General features: G+C 37.7%; 2 protein-coding genes across 5 annotated transcripts in view; one reads left to right on the top strand and one right to left on the bottom strand.

Moving 5' to 3' along the window:
- The window catches only part of LOC105199324 (patched domain-containing protein 3), a 33,336-nt gene extending 27,486 nt beyond the window's left edge, over window positions 1-5,850 (bottom strand). Inside the window, exon 1 of the mRNA XM_011166375.3 lies at window positions 5,446-5,850. The gene's annotated coding sequence lies outside the window, so the exon portion shown is untranslated. The remainder of the gene's footprint in view (window positions 1-5,445) is intronic.
- The window catches only part of LOC105199312 (2-phosphoxylose phosphatase 1), a 56,138-nt gene that overhangs the window by 30,799 nt on the left and 3,244 nt on the right, over window positions 1-22,095 (top strand). For 2 of the 4 annotated variants that reach the window (XM_039455249.1, XM_011166351.3), the window contains exons 3-4: window positions 19,453-19,620; window positions 19,998-20,566. In XM_039455249.1, coding sequence (XP_039311183.1) covers window positions 19,453-19,620; window positions 19,998-20,566 — 737 coding nt within the window. The other 2 variants (XM_011166345.3, XM_026139267.2) reach the window with 2 other exon arrangements.

Here is a 22,095-nt window from a genome sequence, read left to right on the forward strand (position 1 = left end):
AAACTAATGGAAATGTGTGAACTATCGAAATAGATATCAGATAAAATTTGATTCAATGTGGATTTAAATCCCTATATGATCCAAACTATTCGAAAATGTCCAATATGAATTACGTGTATTGAAAATTTTATAAAATTATATTTAAAATAACTTTATATCATACAATCAATATTATTTTTTTTAGAAACCTTTTTTGTCATCTATATAGGGTGTTCAAAAAAAGGGTCACATTTTTTTTATAGCAGGTAGTATTGATCAAAACAAGAAGAAAAGGTCTAATTAACATGGGTCCTAAGACTAATGTCTTCAAAGATACAAGCTATTTTGTTATTTGAGCTCTTTGTCATTTTTTTATTAGTCGTGTCCTCTTTAGAACGTAATGAACAAAGAAGTAGGGGAGAGTGGGATACAATGGGGATATTTTTTTTCTAGGTGCCTTAAAATATAAAAAATAAAAAAATAAACAAAGAGAGATAAAGAAACAATTTTTATTTTAATATGAAATGTAATCATTTATTTTCCATAAAAGAAACTAAATGTATCCTGAATCAGCAATTAAAATTTTTTGTTTTTTGTAAAAAAGGAGTTTTTATTTTGTTATCATACATTCAGTTTCTTTACTTTAGTTTTTTTAACGGAACATAAATGGAACATAATGGAACATACATTTGATATTAAAATAAAAATTGTTTCTTTATCTCTCTTTGTTTATTTTCTATTTTTTAAAGCACCTAGAAAAAAGATATTCCCATTGTATCCCACTCTCCCCTACTCCTTTGTTCGTTACATTCTAAAGATGACACGACTAATAAGAAAATAGCTTGTATCTTTGAAGATATTAGTCTTAAGACTCTTTTCTTCTTGTTTTGATCAATACTACCTGTTATCAAAATATGTAACCCTTTTTTTAAACACCCTGTATAATAAAATTGAAAGATAATTATGTTGTTAATTAAAAGTCACATTTCAATAATTTAATTTGATTTGATTCTGCTTGTGATTCGGATTCAAGCAAAGAAATTTGATTCGATTTAATTTGGCTTAAAAAACCTTGTGTATACATTAACATATATCTCTATAAATTATGATAATACAATACATTAAATGGCTCGTACACAAATTAACAATAAAATAAGTGCAGATGTGAATTGAAATTTTATTTTTACACAGAAAAGATAATTTGGTTAAAATTTTATCTCCTACCCTGTACCTTAAAACGGTAGTTATCTGAAAATTTTTCACTTTGAAGTTAAAAAGAGATTTCTTTGACCTTTTAAAACTTTCCACAAACGTAATTATAGCCAATAGATTCAAAAGTCGATTTGAGTGTTTTAAAGTACCAAAATAGATATAAATGGTCAAATTGAGATTGAAAATGTAAATTTTGATTTAATAATAGATCAGTAAAACGAACAAACTTTGGGATCCAAAACAATAAAATTAAATTCTCTATAAAATTCCAATTTTTGCAAGATTCGATCTGGAGTTTTGGTGCATTAAATACAATTCTATTTTTTTCTATAATTGACATCTAGAATTTCTTCATTTGATTGGTCCATCTACACTTGTTTTATCGATCTAACATCTAAAATTGTAGAAGCGTAAGAACAGGGGGGGGGAGTGGAGAGCGTGATTATTTCGCGAGAAAAATTTGCGGGATTAAGAACTCCGCGGATACGCCGGGTGAAATCATACACCGAGTTTACAATTTTGACTCATCGATTTGAATCATTATTATCGTATGGAACAATGAGACATTTTCACGTTGGGGAACGGCGAATGGCGAACGGTGAACGGCGACGACGTAATCGAAAGGCGCGCTCGATTTCTTTCGACGAAAATGACGATTGGTCGTTGCCGTCGACGCCGCGCGCAATCGCGTGCTTTCAAACCGGAAGAGAGATATCCCGCGTGTTTAATTTATTGGTTACGGGGAATCGGCCGGCGACGTCGGTGCCCCGCGCGCGATGGACCTCGGAGGAACGCGGCACCGGACGGGCCGCGGGGAGGGCCGGCCCTCTCTCTTTTCGCACACGCTCGCGCTCGCTTTTCTCTAATTTAAATAGATTGCGCAAGTGTCCCTCGACCGCGCGGTCCATTCGACGTCGGCACGCGGGTGTCCTGAGAAAAACCAAATGGACGGACGCGGATCCCTTTCCGTCGCGCGTGTGTAATCGACGCAATTCAAGGGGAAAAAAGTTCGCGAAAATGTTAATTTCGCGCTCGCTTCAGAGTTACGTCCGGGATCGAAACGCGCGATAAAAGAAAAGAGGAAAGAAAGGGTTCTTAATCTCCGGAAGATAATCGCGATAAATTCAGAGCGACCGGCAGATGGTGGAGGACGCGACCGCGTCTTTGCCGCGTCGCGCTTCGGCTGCGGTGCGCGGTAGCGCATTGAGATAGTCGGCTGACGTTTTGATTGATCGCCACGATGTTTTGTACACGGTCAATACTTTTTTCCTCCCCTTTTTTTTTCCTAACAAAATGTCGCAGAGTACAAATATCTGTGTTTCTTACTCTCCCGTGCTGTTTGTACATACGACTGGCACGATCTCGTATATTCACTCCGACCGAAACCACCTGACAGCACTTTCCCAGGAGTTTACCCTGGGAATTCCTTTGTCGCGCAAAATCTGACTTTCCAATTTCGATCGATCGCCTTTATAACGCTTCGCAAATGTTGATTCTATCCGATTTCGACGGTTCGCCGGAAAGTCTTGTTTTTCAACTGAAAGTTCGACTACGAACTTTGAAAATAATACATAACTATAATTTTTCGCGAACGAATCGAAATCCGATAAGCTACACTGAGGGAAAAAAAGTGTTGTTAACTTGACTGAATTTTACAATTTGATTAAATTTCTTCCGTTCAATTTAACTTAAATACACAAAAATACTTGATCCGAAGAAAGTTGAAACATTCGTTCGAGTTAGCAACTTATTTTTCTCAGCGCACGGACGTCGCGCAGCAACATTTTACGGGGCTCTCTTCGGAATGATTTTCTCGGTGCGACGAAAATGATCGATGGAGGTGGCCCTTGCGAATATAAGCAGCCTCGTCCCCTCGCTACGGATTTGCCGATCAGTAATATGCAATTCCCCACCGACCCTCCGAGGTCAACAATTTGTTACGGGGACGGGGTGTTCAAGGAATATATCAACAGCGCGCGGTTGATTGACCCGTTGTTGGAGAGCGATACGTTTTTTTTTACAGCCGCGGCTGTGCGAAATCTCCGCTCCATTGCGAAACGCGTGGATTATGACCGGAATAAGACGCAAATATTATTGCCCGCTTAAATATAGATTACACATGTAAGTAAAAAAAGAGGAAGAAAGAAAGAAAGAAAAAAACATCGTATCTTCATTGACACTTACGGTTTCCACATTCAAACTGATACGCTTTGCTGATAAATAACCGGCAATGTGGTGACGCAGTTGTTGCATCGATAATTAATTAATACTGAACGTAGAAGAGAGGAGAGTGACCATTTTCGATCAAAGTTGATTTTGATACTTAATAATAATACTTTGCGTGAATTTTACAATTTCCACTTCACCGCGAATTGCACACCGAAACGGGGGCAATGTCCTAAACTGAATGCTTAAGACCGTGTGTCAAAACCGATATCTGCAACGAACTGGAAATTGTAAAACTCACTCAAAAATATTATTCGGTATCAAGGTTCGCTATGATCGTAAACGGCATTCTTTGTGTGTGCGTTTCATGTTCGATACATTCGATTTCCTCTCTTACTATCATTTTATAGTTATATTAAACTTGCAAAGTGTATCACGCAACATTTTGCAAACAAGCGATTTCTTCAGATTTTATGATTATATCAAAATTTAAGTAGCATGAGGACAAAATAAAAAGGTTTCGTATAATCCGTTTACGATTTATTTTGATGGGTCATTTCGATTCGGTTCACAAAAATATGACTTAATAAAAAAAAAAAAAAAAGAAATCGTTTCACGAAATCGCCTCGCATATCCTTGACACGAAGGAGTCTTTCTTAATCCCGCACATCCTGCGCGACACGCATTGTCACTTGCACAAAATCCCGACTTCCGTGGATCCTCGAAACGACCGATTCCCACTACGGCCGCTGTCATTTTATTATTTAGAGACGGTACAATGGCCTCTAATAAGATAATAAGTGGTTCTGAGACAATGAGTTAACACGAAAGTGAGTCGACGGCGGGGCTTATAACACCGTAAACGATGACTAAGGCTTGCACTAAACTGCGCGAGCATAACATCATAGTAACAAAAGCGCTTCCTGTTTACACGGTGAGGAGCACTTTTCCGCGAGAGAAAGAGACATTTTAATGAGGAAAACGTAACCGTGCGCTAACCTATTAATTAATTTTTCCAAACTTGGAAATGTATTCTGTAACACGCGGCTCTGTCCCTCGTTATCACCCTCACGCCTGAGGAACGTCCTCGGTTTCGCAAACTTTCGGGAAAATCGGCTCGAGCGTCGCCAATTCGATTGCGAGCGTTAAAAGCGTCCGCTTTTTATTCCGGTCGCGCTGTATCCGCGCGTTAACTCGTAACGAACGTCACGGACGGCTTGATGGACGGATTACGAGTCGCTTAGGCGTAATTACTTACCGAATAGTACGAATTGTGCAATTAATTCAAGCTCGTTAATTACCGCCGCGCGTCAGACCCGTTTTCCTTGTCTTCGCTTTCTACAATTATTTTTATCCTGCTTTCTCTCCTCAAAAAGCGCGAGCACGTAAACTCATATCGTCTTTAGATTCAAAAGTGGAGATGGATGCTGATTGCTGAACTGGAGGCAGAGTCATGTGCAAATACGATACGTTCGATCGAGTATCAATCGCGGATCTACTATTTGCATTAATTTGTTTTTGTCTCCTTGATTCCTGTAGCTATGTATCTTAACCGCTTTAACGACCTCGCGCACGCAACGAGATTGAAATCCGTATACAAATCCGTAAAAGTACAAAGTTATTCTCACAAGAAACTCTTTCCTTTCACGGAAAGAACGGTTTTGCTTGAAGTTCATCTAAAAATTTTGTTGCAAATTTGAAAATAATTTTGTGAGATCATCAAAATAATTATTTACGGTTATCTCAAACTGAATCGCCAGAATGTCAAAATGCTTTGCAGCATTTGCTCATCATGCTCGAACATTCGTCGCAATTATTTTGATGGTCCGACAAAATTATTTTCAGATCTGTATCCAGCAAAATATTTAGACGTTCCAAGAAAATCTATCCGTGTTCGCCGCGTTTCTGCGCGATTCAGATAAAGTTGATAAAAAAAAAGAAATTGAAGATTCTAACGGGAAACGCTAGGAGAAAGCAGAGGAAAGACGCTTCAGGCGCGTCGAAGCCCTGCAATCGACGAGAGCGCAAAAATCCGGAACTCGATCCGAGCTCGAAATTGTCAGGATCGATACCGGCGATGACAATTACCTTGCTCCGCGATTCGGCCGGAAGCGCGTTAAAACTCCTCCACAAACTCCCCACAACAAACTTTGTCACCACCAACTAGATCTGCCGGCGGTATCCGAGCCGATATCGATCTTTTTTCTTCTCCCTCTCCTTTGCGTTTTCTTCTTTTTTTCTTCTTCTCTTCCACGTGGCGACACTTCTACGCCGTAGAAATCCTCTTTGTCCTCTTCGGTGGGACAGTCGCGGCAGGGGGCGCGAGAAAAATGTCTTTTCACCTGCACGTCCTCGACCGTCCGCGTGTCATGATCGACGATCGAGAATTCGAGGCGAGCGTGAAGGCGAGCGCGGCGGGCCGAACGTCGTCGCCGGAAAGCGGGATACGGACTGCTCGGCTCGTCGCTCGAGATTCCGCTCGTACCTGCCGCTCGCGCTCGCCCTCGTGCCGCTGGCTGCCGCGGAGCGCGTCCGCTCCGCTCCTCGTCAACTCCTCGTCGTCCGCTCACCGCCGCCGCTGCCGCCACGCCGGTACGAGGCGTACGCTCGCGCGAGAGCGAGCTACGGGATCTAGGGAACCGAGGGATCACCGTCACGAAGAGAAGCTCGTTCGCGTGAATTTCGAGAAATTACCTTACACTCGAATTTCGAGCGAATTTCCCCGTTCGCCGGAGAAAGTTGCGAAGCGATCCGTAAGCTCCTGCAAGCGCTACCTCAAAATACCTCTGTTTTTTAAATTAATATCCTTATTTGTAAAGGCAGACGACATTCTATTTTCGGGACTAATGTTTTATGGTTTTATCGTAAACGAAATATATTATCAGTAATAATTGAATGATTTCCTTAACTTTCTAATCGTGGTCGTTTCACGTATACTCCGTGTTCAGAATTTAAAGATGTACAGGACATTTCTCAACGCGTTATTACTTAACAAGATTATGAAAAAATTACACATTGTTTTATATTGCATATGACAATAGTAGAAAAAATTTGACAACGATTTTCTATCTGGATAAAAAGAGGGTTATTTCAGTAAAAAGTAGACATGTGCTCTAATGAAAATATAATTAATAATGAAATAAGAAATAATTTAAAAAATCTGAGTTTTTTTGTTTAAGTAGTTTAAATATTTAAGATGATTTATGTAACATTTCCTTGCGATGCACAAACGAGTTCTGTAAATTTATTTATAATAAAATTTTGTATAAATCATCTTGAATACTTCAAGTATTTACATAAAAAATTGCAATTTTTCTTAATGTTGTAAAAAAAATTTAATTTTTAATAAAATACAAAGTAATTGAACTATAAAAATATAATCTTATTCACTCAACTTTCACATGAATATAATTTATTTGAAGTATTAATATTAAACACATTTTTAATTTTATTTTATTCTTTGCAAGGGGATTGCACGTCCGATACATTCTTAAATAATCCAATATGAAAAATGTATTAAAATGTACGCATATTTTACCATATTTTTTATTTCACGTTGCGCAAAAGCAAAATAATATAAAACTTTTTAATGCAGTGATGTAAAACTTTTAAATACCATACTATGTGTGAATTACATTGATAAAAAATATTTTAATATAAAAAAATATTTTTGAATAACATTTGAATTGAAAGAGACTCTGAACACGATTGGAAAATCAAGTCCTCGTTTCATTGCATATTTAATTTTCAAGCGTTGCGCAATACGTTAATTACGGTTAACGGCTCCAGTTTATTAATCGGTGCGGTTTGAAAGGTAGAGCTACGTAAGAAAGCCGTCGAAGTTACGAGAGAGAGAGAGAGAGAGAGAGAGAGAGAGAGAGAGAGAGAGTGTGTGTGTGTGTGTGTGTTTTTGTAAGAAAGAGAGAAAGAAGCGCGGACGGCGGCATATGGACCGTCCTGTACAATCTCGGAGATGAGAGCTGATCTTCTCTCGGCGTTGCAACTCAAACGCATGCAGCGTGGCGCATCCGTGGTAAACGGAAGTAATGAATGCGGCCGCGCGCTTATCTAGTTTGACACTTCCTTGCCGGACCGGTCGCGTGCATCCACACAAACGGTCGTCGTCGTTTTCGCCAAACGTCATCGGAGGCCAACGGAGTCAAATGAAATCCCGCTTTCATTGATTTACGTAATAGATCGTAATCGATTCTTTGTTACGCCGTTCGCGTTGCGCGCGGTAAGGCAACAACCGACCGCGGCTGTTCCCGTGTATATCCCGTATATTGCCCGATATCTCGAGGGGAAACGGCATTCCGGACGCGAAATCGCGACGTTCGTAGTGTTCGTACTCGTCTGCTGTTTCTAGTTGTTTCGAGATAAACCGAAGAATAAAATCGCATGCGAGATAAATTTAATAGAACTTAGATACAAAAAAACCACGCCTAAGAATTGATGAGACATTTTGAGAGAGAGAGAGAGAGAGAGAGAGAAAAGAGTGAAGTTTATTATAAAAAAACACTTTCTTTTTATTTTCACCAAATGTGATAATTGTTTCATAAAAAAACATTTATGCACGATAAATATTTATATTCTTTTCTCCTTCCTAAAAAGTATACTTAAGACTACCTTAATACAGGTTTCTTACGCCAACTAATGAGGATCGTAACGCTTATGCATTTACACATTTAATATTATTTTTATTTTATATAATTTACAAATTATTTTCATTTTTAACATCTTATACATATTCTTGAACAAATATTTAGAAGCGGTGGAAATTTCTTCCAGTGGAAATTTCAAAACGCGCGAGTTCCGCTGTTTCGAAATGTAATTAACTTTAATAACATTAAACGTCGTGACGTCGTGATCATCCGCGAGTAATTATTAAGCTCCATTCAAAGTTTCTCTTCCTCCCTTCTTCGTCACTATCAAAACGTGTTGCATTTTTATGCGTAAATTGTTGACACGCTATTATCGAGGCTATTATCAATCATTTCGCGTTAAGTAACTTCGTACTCTCTGTAGTTGTCTCGATTTACTTATCGTTGCGCTCCTTATCGTCAGCCAATTCTCTTTTTCTTCTTCTCTCCCCGGGACATACCGTTAGTCGAACGTCCAGGACATCCGTGATACCTCCGCGTGATGTGATACGCGAGTTTTATTTTTTCGGCGTAGCATAAAAGCGAGCGAACTGGTCCATACCGTGCATGCGCGAGTGCGTGAGCGTGCGCGTGCACATGTCGACGATAACGAACTACGCCTTGGCACGCATTAACAGGGACAAAGGAAAATTGATAAGCACCGTAAATATATGCATTATCTCCCCGAGAACGTCACGACACCCGGGCCTGACCTTCCACCCCTGTCCGCAGATTACGGCGGGAACGATAAAAGTCCCGGGTGACTAGCTAACGCAGCGCATTTACTGATCTCCGCGACCTGGCAGTTTCCTTTTACGTCACGTTTTCGCGCTTGATTGACTCGATCGTTCCGCGATATATACATTTACAGATATATATTCCACCACTTCGGGGAAATTCCTCGAAGATTTATTCAACGTTACGGACTAACGTGATTTTATTCGGCAAGTTGTTTAACGTTTTACCTTTTTCATCGCAACTCTGCGCAATAGATTCTGTCACGGAATCTATTAAGTAATCTAAAATGGAGATCCGTAGTAAAAACGTTATTTTAGAAACCTTTTTATATTCTAATTTGTAACGGAGAGTTCCTGAATGCGTACGTGACTCAAGTTAGTTTTTTTTTATTACATTAGGTTGGCGAAAAAGTCATGTCATTTTGTTTTTTATGTAAATAAAAGTTTTTACTTTGTATGAAAAATGTCCTACATTTACATCTAAAATAAAACAACATGACTTTTTCGTCAACCTAATATATTATAATAAAAAAAATATATAACTTAAGTCACGTACGCATTCAGCAACTTTATCTTCTCTACATTGAATATAAAAAGGTTTTCTAAAATATCGTTTATAATCCATTTTAGATTAGATTCCATGACAAAATTTATTGCGTGAAAAAGATACACGTTAAGCAACTTGCCGAATAAAATCACGCCAGCCTCATATGCATTTTCTATTTAATACTAATTTATGCACACGTAAAAGCTAGAAATTGTGTTTCAGATAAATTCTGTACTTTTATTAGACAATCGACTAAATCGTACCTACGGATCTTCTAATTCATATTGAATTCATGAATTAAAATAATTAAAAATATAAGATATCATTAACTGATACTTATTTTATTAATAAATTTATTGAAAAAGAATCAAGTATTTTATAATTAATAAATTATAACAATGCAAAAGTAAGAATTAAAACTGGGTTGAATTTAATTTTGCAATTGACATTTTTACCTATATCAATGATTAGTTTTAATATTACGTTTATCAGTCTTAAATTAATATCATCTGTTATAATAAAATTTATAGTAGCATTTAGAAAATTTGATAGATTTTATAAAAAGATCAATTTTATAAAATTTTTGCAAAATTTGTAATAATTGCAAATATATGTATAATGAATGTAAAATATTCTATATAAACCTGTTTTCCTACAAATATAACAATTCTGTTTAAAATTGCACGATTACATTATTAATTAACAAAGTTAATTAATTAAAAATTAACATCAGTTGTAGCTTTAAAAGTATTTTTAGCACGTGTATAATAAAATGTAAAACCTGTTAAATTTTTTTTCTGTATCATATCTGTTTTTAATATTCTATTATAATACAAAATGTTGCTTATATTAAGTAAAAATATACAATATTAATGAAATACGATTTACAATTAAGCAAATGATATGCAATCAGCCATTCTAATTCTTCGAGGTCATTAAATCACGCCATTAGCATTCTCATAGAATAAAATTGCTTCTACGAAATTATCAAATGTTAAAAGGTAAACAAAAAGTGTATAATTTGTATTTACATAGAATACGGAAATTATATTGTTTACATTGATGAAGGAATAAAAAAAAATGTTTTTGTTTTGTAAAGTTAATCCCGACAGCTGACAATATTTCTGAAAGTGTGGGAATGCTCCAAGCACGAATTGTGAAGGGTCTTCTTTTACGATACTGCTATAAGATACACACGCAAAAAAAATCGATTAGATAACAATACAAGCTGATGAATGGTCATCCTGACATTCCTGTGCTAGGGTCACCTACCTGCTCAGGTAGATTTCAGGATAAAATCAGGTAAAATCCTGGCTTCACAATATATAAGATCGAGAGATGGATTGTAATGTATAGAACGGATTCTGATAAACTCAAGGAATTTTCGAATACCTTACAAGTTTTCTTATATCTCTAACAATAAGATAAAGGTACATTTAACCTGTCGCAGGCATCAGGAAATATGTCAGTATTTATTATATAAAAAACATTTTAAACATAGATATTTTACTTTTGATTTTCAAAAATGAAATCTTTAGCCTGTACTCTCAATCATTACAAAAATTTTAATACAATCTTCTTGGAAAAAAGAAGATTGAAAACCTTTATTGTAAGGTATAAAATGTATTCGTAGATACAAAAGATATAAAATACGTCTTGCACCTCTATAATATAAGATACATTCTTATATCTGTAAGAATGCATCTTGCATTTCGCATCTTATCTTGCAGATAAATTGACTTATGCTACTTATGCAAGAAACGTTCAACATAAAATATGTTTAAAAAAAAATGCAAATATTTCATGTGATTTAAAAATGTAAATTAAACTTGTTTTTTTTTTTATTAATTTTAGGCGTATATTAAATCCTTTTTGTTTAACTTAGAAAAATGTACGTACCCACTGATTACAATAATTTGAAAATTCTAATTTTATGAGCAGACATTTTCTGTACACTTATTTTAAATAAATTGTTTTCTATTCGATGTTGAATCGGAAACGTTGAGCAATTACGATAATATTATATTATTAAGAAAATCGAGCCTATACGTGTGTATGTTTAAAAAAAATGTTAGATATTATTTTTACTGCAACTATCAATTTTATGTGTGAGCAATTAAATATATATGTTTAGTGAAGAAACATACAACATTGTTTTACATTGGAGTATTAGTTAAAACAAATACAATTTTCTGAAGACAAGTAGACTGAATGAAGTAATTGTTATGTAAACAACATTATGTCCATAAGATGGGTTAATCACGGAATGGCGTTAAAATATCACAAAGCCCGTGAAATGCCGACACTTTCACGGCTGCACCCTTGAGATATGTAATTTGGCACTTTGCGCGATCTAATCTAGTTTCTCCAGACACTCGCTTTCGTCATTCGTCCGCTTGAATTTCACTAATTTCAGTAAGAGCGTGCGTCCGTCGATTACGACCAAGATTGCGGGTTTAAGATATTACTCGGTTTTTTTCAGATAGAATCTTTAAGTAGGTAGTCTCGCGACAATCCGCATTAAGCCAAAAACAACGATTCAGATTGGTCCACATTTCTTTCCAAAGGAAGTGCCTGAGTATACCACTTATACAATTCTTTTCTCCAAAAGAAATGGAAAGTATAATCTCACTTTTTAATCAAAGAGAATACATCTTTAAGAATATACTTTCGCACGAATATTAAGTCTGAGAAAAGAAAATTCCCAAAAATTAAAAAAAAAATTTAATTCCACGTTTTCTTAAATTTTCGAATTTTAGAATATATTTTTTTAGATTATTTTCTAAAAGGTTCATTAATAAAAATTAAAAAGTTATGAGTTAGAAGACAAATCGTAATTTTTAATAATTTTACACGTGAAAAATTATTGAACTCTAGCTATTCATTTTTAAAATTTAAAATTTAATTATTTGTATGGTAAAAGTGGAGTAAATAATGTGTCAAGTAAAAATAAAATCAATACTGAATTTATTTCAGATTTTTTGACAAAAAGTTAATTAACTTTTATTTTAAATGAAATTTTCTATTCGATGTTGGATCGAATTGGAATTGTTGTTACATCAAAACAATTTGTGTATAAACGCAACGTAATTTAATTATTACAATATACATTCTGTATTATAGTTTGGTATAATGTTATGATTCACAATAACCGATAATTCTCATTGTTCTCGTTAATTAATTGCAATGCTTTTGCTGGCCTAATTTTCTACAGTCCGTTATAATTTGCGTCACTCGCGTATAATCGCGTTGTTGAGAAAATGCGCTGAAGAAATACCAAGTTGTTGAAAAAGAGCGGCAGCCTTACGAAGCAAATAGGTAGATCACGAATTCATGAGATCTTGCTTGCTGCGCATATCGTATTACGAGGGTGTTCGTTATCATTACCACTGCAATGACATTCCGTGACGGTGGTAATGAATCTTGCCGAGGCTGCGGGATCGGGGCACGCGGGGCACATGCGACGATGATAACGATAACGAAACGGAGAGTGGGATCATCGTCACACTTGAAACGCGCGCAATCGACGATCCTTGAGGGAAGATGCATTCTAGGCCGCGCGAGTCGCAGAAAGACTTTGATCTCGCGATTGTCGATGCGGAACAATGACCGCGAGAGGAATTCTCAAATCAGCTTACGATTTTCGAAGCGGGATTATATGAAGCGATACGACGACGCGACACCGTCGCGACGACGGAAGTGTTTATAGCTCAGCTGTGCGTCTAGAAAAGTCGCACAATGCCCTGAACATGTGCGGCCTACTACAAACTTATTCCTCACGTATAATGTGCGAGTTGCGTCACTACCGGATGCTCTCTCGCTCGTTGTCGACGTTAGACAATGAGAGACTTAATAAATTAAAGAAATGGCGGTCACTCCTCAATGCCAAGGCGGGGATAGTCGCACGGCGATTAATGTGGGCGATTAAAGGATTCTCACGTATTGTACTGCAAGTAATATTTATATTAATCGCGCCTCTAATCCCTCCGCAAGCTGCACACTTTTAAGTAACGAGAATAGCTACCGATCGAAAGCGGCTCTTAGTGCTCAATAATTTTTTAGGTGAATTTACATACATTTACGAGATAAAGAAGACTAAGAGTTTATTCCGAAAAATATTATCTCGGCCAGGTTAATATTTTTCGCGATAAATTCAGACTTGCGCGATTTGCCGCTTTTAAAGATTACATTGTGTACTACAATTGTGAGCATCGCGTATCTCTCACGTATTTCATCTATTTCGGGAATGTATAACTATAAGTTTTAACTTTGCAGTGATATACATGAGTTATTCGTGTCCGTGCCGTTTCTAACAATTCTTATTTCTCATGTACCTGCGTGCCTGTCCCTATAGGCGCCTGAAGCCTGGATTAGTAATATCCTGAAATTGGATCTTTCATTTTCGGAGGCTCCTTTTTCAGATAAGTAAATCGCTTTTTCGACAAATGAATAAGAGTTTTCCAGAAGGAATGCTGCGTCATTTCTTTCTGGTCGTACACATAAAGAGCACTGATATTGCAGCAGTGATATCCGATAAATGATAAAAAAAAACTATTAACGGCTAAAAAAACTATTAATTGTAATGAATAATTATAAGACTTACTTATTGTGAGAAAAGTAAAAAATAAATTCTTTTTTTTACATAATTATTATTTTAAATACTTTGGCGAATTACAGAATTTCTTGAATATATTTGCGCGATGTAAATTTTGTAAAATTTAATTATTACGAGCTATATGCGCTTTGATACATTAATTTAATTATTGCACGAATCATATTATGTGTATTTTCATATATATATTTTTTTTCTTGATATTATTATATTATTTTACGAAATATAATAATAGAAATTTAAATTAATTTAATAAAATCAATAACAGTATTTATTCTTAAACTCGCAATAAATTTGTTTTGTTTTAAAAAGTACGATACGATATTTTCTCTCTGCGTTGAAAAATAGAGAAAAGACAGTGCAAGAAGTTTAGCTAAGAGAAACAGACGTTTTGACGGCTGATATTGGCAGCTTTCCCAATTACCGTTACATAATTATAAACTAAACGAGGCAGCGCGAAATATCGTCACTTCTACTTTTTCTCGCAACAGTTTTAGTTTTGAATAATGCTCTCCCGATTTATAAAACTGATAATGTCTTGCTCTCATCGATAGTGTTCTTTTATATTTGTGTTAAAAAAATAAATATATTTAACAAAAATTTTTTCTTCTCTTAAAAAAGAAAAAACTGCACTGAAAAAAAAATCTCAATTATTATAATTTAATGATAATTCGTATCCATACAGCATATAGCTTGCAGCAACATTTGTTGCAACGTTGCAACAATATTGTTACAATATTTCTGTAAGCTTCTGGGCTGTATGAACAATCATTTTTGGTGTTAACTATATTTCTTTTAACCATGCAAATTATAGTTTTTAGTTTATCACTACGTAAATAGTAAGCGAAAGTTGAAGAAATAATTATATTTGCTATAATTGTGATTGCTTTTACTGTTTTACAAAACTGTTTATTTTATTTTTAGCATCAGTATCTTGATGTTTTACTATACAATATTTGAAATTATCATAATTTACAGTGAAATTTTTTCATAGTTAGTAAAACCGCAAACGTAGGATATAATTACTAACATTATAGCAGTAATAAGAATAGAACTTTTGACCATAATTATTTCATCGTGCAATTATAGTCGCAGATACAAAACAATTGTTTCTCAGTGCGAGTCGACATCTTTAATTGGTTCACCGAACGCATTTGTCCTATCTCCTCTAGCAAACGGCACCGCTCTTGGGTCTTCGATGGAGGGGATTCCTTATTAACAAAGAATATCGCTCGTCTGGGGACCGTTTAAGTCCGCAATGTCCGCGGGGGCGTTCAATTACCAATGACTGCAGTTGCGTGGCCGGCGAAGCGCGGTGCGCGCGTTGCGCGACGTCGCTAGACGGGCGCGATTACCCGCGTGTAACTCGGCCTGCGGCCGAGTGTAACGTCGCATCAACTGCCCCGATATGAGAACCCCGAGACCGAGCGTCAACTGCGGGACAATCTAGCTATCAGTCTTAAACGGAATATATTTACGAGGCCGGGCCGAGAGTCGAGCGCGGCGAAACCATTCGCGCCGTGTATGATATCACGTCATCCGCTTTCCTCGGCACGATCTCCCGTCCTCGTCGTCCTGGGCGGACTTTGCTTTTCGCGTTTACCTCATCCCGCAGAAGTCGCGGAGTACATGTCTACGTCGCAGTTGTTTATAAATTTGCGACGTTTTGCTCCGAGAGCCTTCGAAACGAAGCGGCGCGGCGCAATCACGCGGCGAGGTCGAATCGCCAACGCTCCCCGAATCGACGGGAATTCCGCGTTTAATTGTAATGAAGGGTGATCTCACCATGTAACCGGATACTCCTCTTTCTCCCCCTCCCCTCCCCATTCTAAACCGATTAATTTCGAAAATCGAGGCAACCGGAATTAACCGGCTTTAATCTGATTGCAGCGCTTGATACGACGATAATTTTAGCTCGCTGTTGCGCGTACGCAAAGGAAACGCAGCCCGGGATTATACACCGTTGAATTAATGCGGGCTAATCCTTTTAATGAAATAACACAGAGATTCGGCACGTCTGCTACGAGCGGCTCGCAACTTTAGAGAAACTATTATTGTTAAAGCCGTTTTACTTCTCCAATTCCCTTTATTTTATTCTCCTTCTGTCCTAAAAGAGAGAAAAAAAAACAGCTTATCCCCTATTAAGATAGACAGAAAAAGAAGAAATCTCTTCTCTTTTTCGACAGAAAAAGAAGAAATAATGTTCACGATGGGATGGATGGTAAAAGGTATTTTCAGCATCAAAATTGCCGTGTGATTACGCGGGAACTTGAGCGTGCCGAAAAAAAGGACAAATAATACATTTCTTACGCTCTTAAAGTAGACGTGTGAGAAACGTCTACGTGTGTGAGAGAGAGACATTTGAATTGTGTTTAGCCGTAAAAGTCGGTCAGGCGAAGGAATAAACCGTCAGTCATCTTGACGTCTCCTCAGGCCAGGCGAGTAATTGTTAGAGAAAGCTCATTATTACGTCCGGGGGATGTGTTTTTAATATTCCGCGACGTGACGTGACGACGGGGACGTAAACGTTCTCCCGTCTTCTCGACGGAGAGTGCATAACCGACCGTCACGACGACGACGACGACGACGACGACGACGACGACGACGACTCGCGGGGGACGTCCCGCATTCGATAACCACGCTGGATAAGGGAAGGTCGATAAACGTCGCGGGTGAGCCACCCTGTAGACCGACCAGCCCGTTTTCTCGCGGAGAACTCTGGTCGCGCGGCTGCTCAGGGCGGAGGGTAATCGGCGGGGTGGCGCGTGCGCCTGAAACAACCCCCGCAAGTGCTACCCCTATTTATCGCCATGTCAGAACCGGCAGTTCCATCTCGGGCGTACGCGCCGCAGGGAGGTCGACGATTCGATTCTCGTGGTCACCCTTCGCTGTCGCCGTTGTCGTCGTCGATTGTCCCTTGGTCGGGCGCAGTACCTTTTGTCGCAGGACCGTCGACAAATATGCGGAAAGCGTGGTCGACGGGCGTCTGAAGATGCAGCCTCGATCGGCCCCTACGTGCGGGACGGAAATCAAGTCGCGTCCTCGTCCTCGCGCCGCTCCACGTTGTCGTCATCATCGTCGTCGCCGTGACGTCGTCGGGACGCCGTTGCCGCTCGCCCGCCTGCGAATCGGTCCCTCGGGACCGGACACCGCCGAGGGATGCTCGCGGAAATGGTCCGACTGTCCTACCAGCACAGGGCGTTCTACTGCTACGTGATTCTGAGCGTGTGGATCTTCCTGTTGGTCGCTGGTAAACGTAACCAACGTGCTCGATCCCCGCCGAGTGCCGTATACATGTATATAGTAGAGATCGGCGTAGTTTCGAATCGCGAATCCTCCTGATCTCGACGCTGCCTGCGGCAGGCACGCGCGACAATCGTTCGACGCTGATCCGCATGTGACAATGCAAACGATACATCTCGTTTTGCGTCTTGCGTTGCGGAAAGAAAACATCGAATTCGCGACGAGATTGATCGGATATGTATAATACAATATACATATATATATATATACGAGAAGGAACAAATTTTTTTGAGTATTTATACATACTACTTGGAACGGGAAGACTTTTCAATGGGAATACAAAGATGGTACCACTTGGGTTTTATAAAGAAAAAATAAAGATTAGAGGTATAATACATACCACTTGAATTAAAAAATATATATACACGGGAAAAGGAAAATTGTCTTCGCGCCGCTCGTTTACGATCGTCTCTCGGGTTTTATATCGTCATCCGTCGAATTTCCTTCGAGGTGCTTAAATCTTTCAATCCCTTGGCACAGGTCTTTATTTTTAAATGTAGGATAGGATGTACATATATGTGGATGAGCTGTCGCGCAGCTACTTGAACGTTTCTCTGCTCGCGTTATCACGTCGGCTTTAATAATAGAATCGTAATAATAGAACGCTTCAGTTTTTCAATAACGGATAATATAGATGGACGTTATCAAGGCGACGACTATTTCTTTTTGTCGCGAAGTCAGGGGAAGTGTCCAATCATAGTCGTTGACATGTATGCTAAATCGACTGCCAGGAAAAAACAGATTTATCATAATCTCTCTATTCGACAAAGAAGAACTTTTCTGTTATTAAATTTTTCGCCGAAATATAAATTGAGAACGGACCTAACATTTTCCCTTGATACAGATCCGTTCCATATTAATTATTTTAATGATATCATGTATTGTCAAATTAAATCAATATGCGAAAGAGAAAGAGAGATTAAAGTACGTAAATAAATGCTGAGAGAGAACGTTGAATTTTTTGAATAAAACCGCGATAATACGTGTATAAACTATAATGATACTATATGAGCAGAGTCACATGAAATAAAATTTTATTGTCAACCTAAGAACCGTTGAATACAGATGTAAATTCAATTGTTTTCATGTTAACATATATAGGGTAAAGTCGGTATTTACGCCGCGGGGGAATGTACGCCGCAGCAGTCAGAAAAAATAGAAGAAATAAAGATAGTTTGCTCAGAACTATTTTGTTATGTGCCTTTATGTTATATTAGTATTGTATTGTAATTACAGTTTTTTATTGTTAATATTAACGAAAATATCGTAAATTGAATTAATTTTTTCACGTAGAAGTAGCGCGATCGTGTATTACCGTCTACGTAAAATAATTACTGTAGAAAATATAAAAGGCATAATGATTATTTCATGATATGTAAATGTAGAGCGATAGTAAAGGATAAAATACAAGCAAGATTCAAGTGCATAGCTCTTGTATTCTTTATTTAGTTTGATATCTTGTATATTCCATTTGTTTAGGATATACGGCCTTTTCAGCGAACGGGATTTATGCCGTAATACAGACACTGCGTGATTGGAAAGCAGCACTTACTCTATGTTGAGCACTATGTTGAGAACACAATGTGCACTCTGTTGATATCTGTGCATATTAATTTCTTTAATATTGCGTTATTATTACTTTGAATACATATTTACTGTTCTTATTCCCTAATAAACTTTATAAACACATTTTGTAAGTTATTATGTTATTTTATATCATATCTGAAAATATTATTTGTAAATTTCGATGCGCCGTGTATCTTACACATGAGTAGTCGTAAATCCCGCCACTTTTTTTATATGACAAAAATGCAAGGATTTTTTTAAGTTTTTTTTTTTTTTCAAGTATAAGAAAAGAAATATTTCATACTTAAAATTTCTTTTATAATAGTAAACAGTATGAAGTTTTTATTAGCCTAATTTATTTTCCTTAAACATAGTAAATAATACTTAATAAATTAAATTTTCGATAGCTGCGGCGTATATACCGACTTTATCCTATTGGCAGAATAAATTAAAACGCGTCAAAAAAGAAGGAAATTTTTGGACTGGAATAAAAAGACTAGACAATATAAATTGCAACAATAATACGAGAGCAAAATTATAAAGTAAAATTTTATTGTCGATTTAAAAGCTGTTTTTGAAACCGGCATCTGATGACATAAATTGTTACGATGAGTAAAATTATGTGAAATAAGACTTTTTTTCTCGATTTAGAAGTTGTCGTTTACAAATGGTTTCTCCTTTATCGTGCAGGTATGTACAAATATATCGGCGTAGATGAGAAAACCTCGGTGCAAACGAGAGTTCCGAACAATGATTTATCGCTGCGAGAATTCCCGAGGAACTTGAAATCGGACGCGAAGACGAAGAAGATCTTTCGCTTCTGCAATTTACCGCACGAGATTGCCGCAGACACTGAAGGTACCTTCATACAATTATTCTTATACTTTTGCACGAAAAAGAAAAAGTATGCAATAAAAAATGTGATACACTAGTCACGATGACCGACACTTTCATATCATTAATCAATAATTTTCATCCATCATATATTAAGCGTTACCCCAAGTATCAAAGAAGTCGATCATCGAAGCTCTTCGCGCATGATAATCACAATAAATAGTAAATGGGCACGGAGTCAATAATCCCGTTTGATCTCACTCGAGAGTCGCTAGAAATCGGTGTAAATCACTTTCTTCTTGCACAAGTGCGTGCATACGGCGCACGTGTTTCAAAATTATCCTATTATCGTATATTGCGTGTACGCGCATAAAACGTCGCGCTTCCTTACTTTCTAACAGGGAGGCTCGACGGCAACTTGACACTGAGCGGCATCCTGATCTTCATCCGTCACGGCGACCGGGGTCCTCTGACGCACATACGGAACATAAGCAGCATCAATTGCGGCGGCGGCGAGTTCGGCGCCACGGGCGAGCTCGAGACCATCTACGAGAACTACGTGAGCTTCGTGCAGAACGCCTCGAGCTACTCGCGGGCCGCCTGGGCCCAGTTCCTGGGCCCGTTCCACGGCCTCCCCGTGCTGCCCACGAACGCGCGCGACTGCAGGATCGGCCAGCTCACTACTCTCGGCGTCCTGCAGCTGCTGAAGACCGGGGTCGCCCTGAGAAACGCGTACTATCACCGGCTCAACCTCGGAAACGGCACGTCGTACGGCAGGGACGTTATCGTTTACAGTACCTCCTATCGCAGGACCGTGCAGAGCGCGGTCGCGTTGCTGTACGCCCTCTTCGAGAACGACGGCTTCCAGAGCCTGGCGAGGATCAACCTGCAGGAGAGCCAGAGTTACGCATTCTGCAGCAACGAGTGCGCCTGTCCCGCCGCCGAGAAGTTCCTGAAGCAGCACTTGAAGGTAAATATGCACGCGAAGAACCCGTCTACCTTGTAATCTTCTGCATTCAGGGTTGTCCGGTAAAACCAGTGGATAGAAAGAAAAATACGATAAATTCCGGTTTTACTATCCCAGACTTTTTCAATAAAAGGAAGGTCTTTCGAATTTAATATACAATATTAAAATGTATTTACATAATTTTATGTAAAAAAATATTTTTGTTTTAATTCATATATACTAACCATTGATTAAAAAAAAATTTAACCAATAGAAAAACCTTATAATAATAATAAAGTCTTCTTCAATTCAAATTAGTACGTGAAATATATATATTTTTTTAAACAAAAACTTTGGAGATATAGCATTGCTAAATTTAATATTAATTTTTAGTTTAATGAAAAATACATAATAGCAATAGAATTAAGAACTTCTTATCAATCTAAATCTGTTTCGAGTTTACCATTCAACACCTTGTAACAAAAAACCAATTTATTTGCTACGTCAGTTTCTAATCTATTACGGATTTTATTTTGGATAAAACTTGAATTGGAAAACACTTTCTCAATTGACTCATTCCATTGACAACGCTCTCTCATTGTTTTCTGTTTATTTTTAGAAAAGACTAGGTTTTTTTTCCAGAAAATGCCGGCTTTTACCACTGGCATGAATCCACCGGTACTTTATCTAAAAAAAATGTGGAATTTTGCCAGCTCTGCCTGCATTCGATGCACGAGGCAGAGATCAATTACGTTGATGGCCATTTCCTGTAAAATTCGAGCGATCGTAACAAACTTCGCAATCGTTTAAAAATCTACGCGAATAGTACGTTGCATTTAAGGAATACAATCCTGAAACATCGCCTTTTAAATTCTTTTTTATGCGAAATAATTTAAATCTTCGTCGGATCTCTTGCGCAGTTTCGTTTAATTTTTTGAAGATGTATGTAAAACGGACTTGTCGCTTTCACCTTCTTAAGGAAGACACGATAAATTTACATTTGTGCTGTTTCCGTGTCGCGAAGAAGTTTTAATGACTTGAAATCTTTCATTCCAGTTTTTCTCGGAAACATGTTAAATAATCTGCATCAACATCGCTTTTCTCTCTGCTTCCTCGGGAAATCCAATAAAATTATCTAGGTCATTCTAGACTGGCAAACGTTGATTTGTCAGCGCGTTATCCGAATAAAATACTCGCACGCGATAAGAATTTTTTCCTACAAAAATAATCTTGCCTTGTAAGTTGCCTGCCTTCGTTTGCTGTCCGTGTATCGCACATGACACGTGGAGGCGGATATCGCATGTTTAATGCACGCGAAAATATGGATCTCTTCTAAAACTTCGAGGACACTCTCCGAACATTTCGATAATTGATTTTCTCATAAAAATCTTAAATTGAAAAAAAAAAGATCAGGATATCTTCAATCAGAAAATGAATTATCGAAAGAATTCGAAGTTACATCTAAGATCAAGTACATTAGATAATAGACGAAGGCTCTTTACAAATCTCCAAAGCCTATTTAATTCTATTACCGTAGTTTCTATCGAGGTGTC

Source organism: Solenopsis invicta, chromosome 11 (genome assembly GCF_016802725.1).
Source record: "Solenopsis invicta isolate M01_SB chromosome 11, UNIL_Sinv_3.0, whole genome shotgun sequence".
NCBI lineage: Eukaryota > Metazoa > Arthropoda > Insecta > Hymenoptera > Formicidae > Solenopsis > Solenopsis invicta.